The sequence below is a fragment of the Bos mutus genome, chromosome 7 (assembly GCF_027580195.1).
Source record: "Bos mutus isolate GX-2022 chromosome 7, NWIPB_WYAK_1.1, whole genome shotgun sequence".
Classification (NCBI taxonomy): Eukaryota; Metazoa; Chordata; class Mammalia; order Artiodactyla; family Bovidae; genus Bos; species Bos mutus.
This window is the reverse complement of record NC_091623.1, coordinates 82,145,376-82,156,275: the sequence shown is the minus strand read 5'-3', so window position 1 is coordinate 82,156,275 and position 10,900 is coordinate 82,145,376. Positions and strand designations below refer to the sequence as shown.

At 38.9% G+C, this 10,900-nt stretch overlaps 1 protein-coding gene across 1 annotated transcript; it reads right to left on the bottom strand.

The window, feature by feature from the left end:
• Positions 1 to 9,564: 9,564 nt before the first annotated feature.
• LOC102266821 (olfactory receptor 2T3) lies at positions 9,565 to 10,539 on the bottom strand. Its single transcript, XM_005909482.1, has one exon. It carries the CDS (start codon positions 10,537 to 10,539, stop codon positions 9,565 to 9,567), a length of 975 nt encoding a protein of 324 aa, XP_005909544.1.
• Positions 10,540 to 10,900: the final 361 nt, after the last annotated feature.

Below are 10,900 nucleotides of genomic sequence, written 5' to 3'. Positions count from 1 at the left end.
ACCTCTTTGAAGTAAACTCAGGAGCAAAAGTTAGCAATGCCTAAAGTCTTACTTTAGCTGGTGACAGTTAGATTCTTTAAGACAGCTGCAGACTCTCCTGCCCAGGCTGACATCTGGAATGGCCTACTATACAATAATTTAAAAGGGCTTAATTTAAGCTTGCTTTTGAGAGCCACTCTAATCTGTAGCAGGGCAACTGGAAAGGCCTTATTCCAAGTTAAATTAGTTTTCTAACATATTTTAACCATGCTTATTTATTTTTTTTCAGTTTTTCCTATTGATTATGGTCTCTAGGATGAATGCAGTTTCCAATCAATATGACACCTATTGAATTATAATGGAGAGAAGACAGCAGGCCATGATCATTTTGAAGGGGATTAACCTATGCAATACATTGGCCACCTGATGTGAAGAACTGACTCATTTGAGAAGACCCTGATGCTGGGAAAGATTGAAGGCAGGAGGAGAAGGGGACGACAGAGGATGAGATGGTTGGATGGCATCACCAATTCAATGGACATGGGTTTGGGTGAACTCTGGGGGTTGGTGATGGACAGGGAGGCCTGGCATGCTGCGGTTCATGGAGTCGCAAAGAGTCAGACACGACTGAGAGACTGAACTGAACCGAACTGAACTGCGGTCAATTCAGCCAGGACTTCTTGTCTTACCTTTTCATAAACCTCAGGATGAAGAAGTTATCTCTCTTTTTCTGCATTTTCTATAAGAGTCATCTGTAGGTTTAAAGCATGTTGGTGGGGGTTTGATATCAAGTTGTCATTCAGTTTATGTCAGGTCTCCTAACTGACCCTTCAGTGTTTATAAAAATAATCAGCCTTGTACTTCCACTAATACCCTCATGACTGGGGTAGATGGGCATGTTTTACATACTAACTGGATGTTAGCATGTAGAAAAGTCTCAAGTAAACACTGTAATTTTACACCACAAGAAAGTAGCAAAAGAAAAACAAAAGTAGCCCAAATTAAGTAGAAGAAATGAAATAAAAAAGGGCAGAGGAGAAATAAATAAAATACAGACTCAAAAGACAACAGAAAAGATCAGAGTATACTATCTGAAGAGAAGCCAGAGTATATTACAAATCAATTTTTCTCCAATTAAAAAATAAGAAAAGAAAAAGAAACCTGAATTGTAACTCAGGCAAGATTGGTTTTTGAGACACTAGTCTACCACCTTCTTGGTTTATCGACTTTTCTGAATAAAGTAGCTCTTCCTTGCCCCAGCCTAAATAAATAAATAAATAAAGATCAATAAAACAAAAATATTTTTTAAAGGTAAGCAAAAGTGACAAACCTTTAGCAATATTCATGAAAAAAACAAAGAGGGCATGTATAAATAAAAAAAAATGAAAGAGGATATGCTGAAACATATACCATAGATAAAAGTTGGTAAGAGAATATGTTATACCCTGATACATTTAGCCTCATTGATGTTTCTATGGTTTTTAGTTTCTATTTTATTTTTCCTCTGATACTGATGATTTTTCTGGTACTAATTTTGGGTTTTGTTTGTTCTTCTTTCTCTAGTTTCTTTATGTATACTGGTATGTTGATTTTTGAGATTTTTCCTGTTTCTTTACGTAAGCGTGTATCACTATATCCTTCACTCTTAGAACTGGTTTTGGTTTGTTCTGTAGGTTTTGGATCACTGCATTTTTGTTTTTATATGTCTCTGGGTATTTTTTGATTTCCTATTTGATTTCTTCAGTGATCCATTGGTTGTTTAGTAGCATATTTTCTGGTCTCCTTGTGTTTATGGGTTTTTTTTTTTTTTTTTTTTTGCAGTTGTTGTTGTTGTTTTTCCTTGTAGTTGATTTCCAGGTTCATAGCATTGTGGTGGGAAAGTATGCTTAATATTAATTTTCCTAAATTTACAAATGCTTGCTTTTTGGACTCATATATGATCCATCTTGGACAATATTCTGTATATTTTTGAAAAGAATGTGTATTTTGTTGCTTTCAGATGGAGTGTGTGTGTGTGCATACTAGGTCACCTCAGTTGTGTCTAACTGTTTGCAACCCTATGGACTGTAGCTCATTAGGCTCTTCTGTCCATGGGATTCTCTCATTCAAGAATACTGGAGAGGGTTGCCATGCCCTCTTCAGGGAATTTTCCTGACCCATTGATCGAACCCGTGTCTATTATGTCTTCTGCATTGGCAGGCAGATTCTTTATACTACTAGCACCACCTGGGAAGCCCCTTTAGATAGAATGCTGCATCTATTAAATTCATCTGATACAATGTGTCATTTAATGCCAGTGTTTCCTTACTGAATTTCTGTTTGGATGATGTGTCCATTGGTGTAAGTAGCATGTAAATTTCCCCTACTTTTATTGTGTTTATTCCTTGACATTCCTAAATATTTGCCTTATATGTTTAGACACCATTATGTTGAGTTCATATATAGTTGTGGTATTCCTAAATACTTGCTTTATATATTTAGACACTCTTATGTTGAGTTTATAGCTTCCCTGGTGGCTCAGATGGTAAAGCGTATGGCTGCAATGCAAGAGACCTGGGTTCGATCCCTGGGTTGGGAAGATCCCCTGGAGAAGGAAATGGCAACCCACTCCAGTACTCTTGCCTGGAAAATCCCATGGACAGAGGAGCCTGGTAGGCTACAGTCCATGGGGTTGCAAACAGTCACGCACAACTGAGTGACTTCATTTCACTATGTTGAGTTCATATATAGTCGTGGTATTGCTTATGAGAGGAAGAGAGCTCAGACTCTTTCTACTCTGCCATCTTGGTGATCTTGCAGATATTTTTTTTAAACCACTATTTTTGCTTTCTTTGGATAAATATTCAGGAGTGAAATTGATGGATCATATGCTACTTCCATTTTAAATTGTTTGAGGAACCTCTTTACTTTTTTCTGTAACTTTGCGCCAATTTACATTGCAATCAATAGTGATCAAGTGTTCCCTTTCTCCATCTCATCATCACTTATTCAGTTCAGTTCAGTCTCTCAGTCATGTCTGACTCTTTGTGACCCCATGGACTGCAGCACACCAGGCTTTCCTGTTCATCACCAACTCCCAGAGCTTGTTCAAACTCATGCCCATTGAGTTGGTGATGGCATCCAACCATCTTATCCTCTGAAATCCCCTTCTCCTGCCTTCAATCTTTCCCAGCATCAGGGTCTTTTCAAATGACTCAGTTCTTCACATCAGGTGGCCAAAGTATTGGTTTCAGATTCACCGTCAGTCCTTCCAGTGAATATTCAGGACTGATTACCTTTAGGATGGGCTGGTTGGATCTCCTTACAGTCCAAGGGACTCTCAAGAGTCTTATCCAATGCCACAGTTCAAAAGCATCAATTCTTTGGCACTCAGCTTTCTTTATGGTCTAATTCTCACATCCATACATGTTATCTTTTTGATAATAGCCATTCTAACAGATTTGTGGTGATATTTTATTCTGGTTTTGATTTGTATATTCCTGATGACTAGTAATGTTAAATATCTTGTCTCATGCCTAATGGCCATCTGAGTGTCTGCTTTGGAAAAATATCTATTCTGATATTCTCTCCATTAAAATGGAGAGATAAAAAATAGCTAAAAATATTCAGCCTTCTTAATGGTCCAACTCTCATATCTGTACATGGCTACTGGAAAAACCAAAGCTTTGACTATACAGAGCTTTGTTGGCAAAGGGATGTCTCTTCTTTTTAATACAGTGTCTAGGATTGTCATAGCTTTTCTTCCAAGGAGCAAGAGTCTTTTAATTTCATGGCTTCACTCACCATCTGCAGTGATTTTGGAGCACAACAAAATAAAATATGTCACCATTTCCATTTTTTCCCCATCTATTTGCCATGAAGTGATGGGACCAGATGTCACGATCTTAGTTTTTTGAATGTTGAGTTTCAAGCTAACTTTTCCACTCTTTTCCTTCACTTTCATCAAGGGCTCTTTAGTTCTTTGTTTTCTGCCATAAGGGTGGTGTCATCTGCATATCTGAGGTTATTGATATTTCTCCTCGCAATCTTGATTCCAGCTTGTACTTCATCCAGCCTATTTAACTTATATGCAGAGCACATTATGCAAAATGCCAGGCTGGATGAAGCACAAACTGGAATCAAGATTGCTGGGAGAAATATCAATAACCTCAGAAATGCAGATGACCCCACACTTATGGCAGGAAGTGAAGAGGAGCTAAAGAACCTCTTGATTAAAGTGCAAGAGGTGAGTGAAAAAGCTGGCTTAAAACTCAGTACCCCAAAAATGAAGATCATGGCATCCAGTCTCATCACTTTATGGCAAATAGTTGGAGAAACAATAAAAACAATGACAGAGTTTATATTCTTGGGCTCTAAAGTCACTGCAGATGGTGACTGCAGCCATGAAATGAAAAGATGCTTGCTCCTTGGAACAAGAGCTATGACCAACCTAGATAGCATATTAAAAAGCAGAGACATTACTTTGCCAACAAAGATCCATCTAGCCAAAGCTATTGTTTTTCCAGTAGTTGTGTATGGATGTGAGAGTTGGACCATAAAAAAAGCTGAGTGTTGAAGAATTGATGCTTTTGAACTGTGGTGTTGGAGAAGACTCTTGAGAGTCCCTTGGGTTGCAAGGAGATCAAAACAGTCAAATCTAAAGGAAATTAATACTGAATACTCATTGGAAGGACTAATGCTGAAGCTGAAGCTCCAATACTTTGGCCACCTGATGCAAAGAGCTGACTCAATGGAAAAGACCGTGATGCTGGGAAAGACTGAAGACAGGAGGAGAAGGGGATGACAGAGGATGAGATGTTTGGATGGCATCACTGACTCAGTGGACATGAGTTTGAGCAAGGCCCAGGAGTTTGTGATGGACAGGGAAGCTTGGTGTGCTGCAGTCCCTGGGGTCGCAAAAAGTTGGACAGAACTGAGCGACTGAACTGAACTGATAAAGAAAATAATCCATCCATATATAAATGAAATCAATTAATGTTGTTAGGTATACATTAATAGACCATAAATCTATTTTTTAAATAAAATTGAGGACAGTGGCTGCCTTTCAGGCAATAATGGTGTTGGATAAACAGATATAAAGACTTCAGGTATGAAGGAAGTTTTCCTTATATATGTGGAGGATGGGCACTTTGTGGTAGCTATACATACATTTCATAAAGTATAACCTTTAAACCAAAACACCTTTTTGCAATGTTAATTTTCACAATACAATTTTATTTTGGAAGAATGAATTGATTAGAAGAATATAGAAGACTAAACAGGAGAATATTTTGCTATAGTTTTTGAATGTAATGTACTACATATCAATTAAGTGGCAGCTGGAAATACTGAAGGAGAAAAAATTTTAAGAAAATAATTCAGAAATTTTTCAAATTGTTCTTTATTAAATTCAGAATTAATTTCCATTTCTCTTCCTTGAGAATGGCAAACCACTTTCTATTAGGTATGTTTGCTTCTGTCCTTGCGTTTTACAATTTCCAAAATTCTAATACTAGAACAAATGTTGCAAAATTGATATACTAGCACATATATTTAATTTTATATTAATGAATTATATATAATTCATTGTACTGGAATGCAAAAGTAGGGAGTCAAGAAATACCTGGAGTAACAGGCAAATTTGGTCTTGGAGTACAGAATGAAGCTGGGCAAAGGCTAATAGAGTTTTGCCAAGAACGCACTGGTCATAGCAAACACCCTCTTCCAACAACACAAGAGAAGACTCTACATGTGAACATTGCCAGATGATCAATACTGAAATCAGATTGATTATATTCTTGGCAGCCAAAGATGGAGAAGTTTTATACAGTCAGCAAAAACAAGACTAGGAGCTGACTATGGCACAGACCATGAAATCTTTATTGCCATATTCAGACTTAAATTGAAGAAAGTAGGGAAAACCACTTAACCACTCAGGTATGACTCAAGTCAAATCCCTTATGATCGTACAGTGAAAGTGACAAATAGATTCAATGGATTAGATCTGATAAAATGCCTGATGAACTATGGATGGAAGTTTGTGACATTGTACAGGAGGCAGGGATCAAGACCATCCTCAAGGAAAAGAAGTGCAAAAAGGCAAAACGATTGTCTGAGAAGGCCTTACAAAATAGCTGTGAACAGAAGAGAAGCAAAAGGCAAATGAGAAAAGGAAAGATACACCCATTTGAATGTAGAGTTCCAAAAAATAGCAAGAAGAGGTAAGAAAGCCTTCCTCAGTGATCAGTGCAAAGAAAAGGAGGAAAACAATAGAATGGGAAAGTCGAGATCTCTTCAAGAAAATTAGAGATACCAAGAGAACAGTTCATGCAAAGATGGGCACAATAAAGGACAGAAACAGTATGAACCTAACAGAAGCAGAAGGTATTGAGAAGAGGTGGCAAGAATACACAGAAGAACTGTACAAAAAAGATACTCACTATCCAGATAATCATGATGGCGTGATCACTCACCTAGAGCCAGACATCCTGGAATGCGAAGTCAAGTGGGCCTTAGGAAGCATCACTATGAACAAAGCTAGTGGAGGTGATGGAATTCTAGTTGAGCTATTTCAAATCCTGAAAGATGATGCTGTGAAAGTGCTGCACTCATTATGCCAGCAAATTTGGAATACTCAGCAGTGGCCACAGGATTGTAAAAGGTCAGTTTTGATTACAATCCCAAAGAAAGGCAATGCCAAAGAATGTTCAAACTGCCACACAATTGCACTCATCTCAGATGCTAGTAAAGTAATGCTCAAAATTCTCCCAGCCAGGCTTCAACAATATGTGAACCATGAACTTCCAGATGTTCAAGCTGGATTTAGGAAAGGCAGAGTAACCAGAGATCAAATTGCCAACATCTACTGAATCATCAAAAAAGCAAGAGAGTTCCAGAAAAACATCTGTTTCTGCTTTATTGACTATGCCAAAGCCTTTGACGGTGTGGACCACAACGAACTGTGAAAAATTCTTCAAGAGATGGGAATACCAGACTATCTAACCTGCCTCTTGAGAAATCTGTATGCAGGTCAGGAAGCAACAGTTGGAACTGGACATGGAACAACAGACTGATTCCGAATCGGGACAGGAGTATGCCAAGGCTGTATAGTGTCATCCTGCTTATTTAAGTTAAATGCAGTGTAGATCATGACAAACACTGGGGTGGATGAAGCACAAACTGGAATCAAGATTGCTGTGAGAAATATCAATAACCTCAGATATGCAGATGATAGCACCCTTATGGCAGAAAACAAAGAAGAACTTAAGAGTCTCTTGATGAAAGTGAAAGAGGAGAGTGAAAAAGCTGGCTTAAAACTCAGCATCCAGAAAACTTAGATCATGGCATCTGTTCCCATCACTTCATTACAAATAGATGTGGAAACAGTGAGAGATTTTATTTTTTTGGGCTCCAAAATCACTGCAGATGTTGACTGCACTTATGAAATTAAAAGATGCTTGTTCCTTGGAAGAAAAGTTATGATCACCCTAGACAGCATATTAAAAAGCAGAGACATTACTTTGCCAACAAATGTCCATCTAGTCAAGCTATGGTTTTTCCAGTAGTCACGTATGGATGTGAGACTTGGACTATAAAGAAAGCTGAGAACCAAAGAATTGATGCTTTTGAACTGTGGCATTCGAGAAGACTCTTGAGAGTCCCTTGGACTGCAAAGATATCAAACCAGTCCATCCTAAAGGAAATCAGTCCTGAATATTCATTGGAAGGACTGATGCTGAAGCTGAAACTCCAATACTTTGGCCACCTGATGCAAAGAACTGACTCATTTGAAAAGACCCTGATGCTGGGAAAGATTGAAGGCGGGAGAAGAAGGGGATGACAAAGGTTGAGATGACTGGATGGCATCACCGACTCAAGGGACATGAGTTTGAGTAAACTCTGGGAGTTAATGATGGACATGGAGGCCTGATGTGTTGCGGTCCATGGGGCTGCCAAGAGTCGGAAATGACTGAGTGACTGAACTGAACTGATAATGCGATATATATGCTGTTTACTCTAAATTTAGAGTAACTGGTAATTGGATGATGACAAGATAAGTTAAAATATATTTTGTATTTGATACAGAGTGAGTTTAACTTGTTTTAATGTATTTAGTATATTTAATTTAATATGTTAAATTTAATTTAATATATAAAATATATATTCTTTACATGCTCCCTGTTCATTTCAGTGTAAAGCTATGCTTAATTTGGTCTTTATAGTTTCCTGATATCTCCAGTGCCTTTTTTTATACTCATGTCTGTTCATTTGCTGGTCATCTCTTTGAAATGTTCTCTTGTCTCTTTACATGTTTATGATCTTTAGGATAACCGCTCAAATCTGGGCTTCCCATCTAGATGCTACAGGGCTTTCTGGGTGCAGTCATCTCATAGTTCTTGTGACTGGGCACTGATGTCTACACAGCTCTCTCCTCCACTAACAAATAAACTCCTTGAAGTAGGGGCTTGTGTTCTGGCCACTATTGTGTCTCTTAGAAATTGCAGACTATGTGTAACATAGAAGGTAATCCATCAAGATATAATCAGCAATTAAATGATTCAAGAATCTAGGAACAGCTGCTTTTCAGAGAGTTTGACAGAATGGCATTTACATCATTTATATCAAATGATATTTGAAAAACATACATTTGTGACTTGACACTAATGTAATATGGTTTTACAATTTAATCAAATACTTCCAAGAAACTGCCCAATTGGAAGATGAAAAAAATACCAGAAATGCTGTAGTTTAATTCAGCAGACAGCTAACGAGCTCCTCTCAGGTGACAGAGAGTCTGCACTGGCTCCCTCTTATCTATGAAGATGTGGAACAGACACACAGAGGCAGAGTCATGGGCAAAGTCATCTTGATCTGTCACACCTTAGAAAGGGTAACTATTTATCTAGACCTTTCAAGGGGCCAGGCCCTGCACTGGGCCAATGAATTAAATTCGCTTAACATTCAGAACTCCATGATGATGCCTATATTGCTAGTTCTATTTTAGTGGAGAGAAAACAATGCAGTGGTGGCATAATCAGCTCCTAAGAGCTTCTAAGTAGCAAATCTAAGATTTAGCTGGGGGTCCTTATGGTTCTACACCGTCTCTCACACCTCCACCCCTTGAAGGCAAACAAGAGACTAGGATTTATAGAGATAGAAGGACAACTCACAGTTTGGAGCAGGTGTTAGGTCTGTCTGTGTATACCATGCCACTTAGTCTTACAAGTAACTTGATTAAGAAGTTTTCTTTCCCTGTCTAAAAAATGATATATGTAAGCAATTGAAAAGATTTGGGAAAGCTAAAAATGTCACACAATTCATACTAAAATGATCAATAAACTTGGGATATGAGAGCAGATAAAAAGGCACTGTGTGCAGTTTTCTTTATGACAGCTATCATATCACAGACAAATGGAGTACAAAGACATTGAATATAATGAGATAAATTATGATAGGTAAATCATATGGAGAAGAAATATCACATGCATAAGAAAGAAGAAAGTGATTACTGGGCTTAGTGTTTGCGGCCCTGGAAACAGGTGACAAAGGAGAGGAGAAATAGGGATGGGAGGAATAATATAATAGGGGAAAAGTATATGGTCATCCTCAGGTTTTCTTCTTTACAACTTTTCTTAGGCTCAGCCCTGACTGCATCTTGCTCCTCAGAGCCCCTGTGACATCCTTATTCCGGAGGCTGTAAATGAGGGGGTTCAGCACAGGGGTGATGATGGTATAAAAGGCTGATACCATCATGTCCTGCTCAGCTGTGTGGTAGAAACTAGGAAGCATGTAGGTGTAAATCGCAGCACCAAAGAAGAGCAACACTACAATCATGTGAGAGGAGCAGGTGGCAAAGGCTTTCCTGCGGCTCTCTGATGAACTCATTCTGTGGATGAGGTGCAGGATGAGGGCATATGAGCTTGAGATGACCACAGTGGGGATGAGGAGCATGAGAACACAGCACAGGTACATTACCATCTTGTAGAGGGAGATATCAGAGCAGGAGAGCTTCATCAAGGCAGGAGCCTCACAGAAGAAACTCAGGATTTTTCTGGAATGACAAAAGGGGAAGCTCATAGTGATGGGTGTGAGCAACAAACCATCCACCATTCCTAGGAACCAGCATCCAGACACCAGGCATTCACAGACCCTCTGGTTCATCAGCAGAGGATAATGGAGAGGTCTGCACATAGCAGCATATCGGTCGTAAGCCATGGCAGACAGGAGGAAAAATTCAGCTCCAGCGAGCGTCAGATAGAAGAACATCTGGATCCCACAACCTGAGGGAGAGATTGTATGATCTCCTGTCACCTGGCCCAGGAGCATCTTGGGCACAGTCACAGATATGTACATGAGGTCCATGAGGGAGAGCTGGCTGATGAAGAAGTACATGGGGGTGTGCAGGCGGGGCTCCAGGTGGACGAGGATGATGAGGAGGGCGTTCCCAGCTAGGGCCATCAGGAAGAAGATGAAGGTCGCAGTGTAGAGGAGGAGGGCATGTTTGGTTTCGCCAAAGAGCCCCACAAGGATGAAATCAGTATTCAACGTTTGATTCTGTGAAGTTTGATTCTCTGAATACATGGTCTTGGTTATAGTTTACATCTGAGGAAGAAATGAGTCATTGTTTTCAGATATTTCACATGCATATGATTTCTTAATCATTCTTTTTTCAATAAGAAAAGTACTTTGAACTATTTTTTCAAATATGAAGTTGTACTGATATAGAATTAAAAGCTAAGTTCTCTAAGAGGCCAGGTTGCATATTGGCCATAAGCCTAGAATAGATTATGAAACAAACTTGGGGGGGGTGACAACTCTACAAATAGACAAATTGTTTACAGTCAGTAAATCTTGTTTATTTTTTCCCCAAGCTGAGAATATAAAAGGGCTTATCTCATGGGATGATTAGAATGCTAAAGTATGAAACACAGGTTAAATCTGT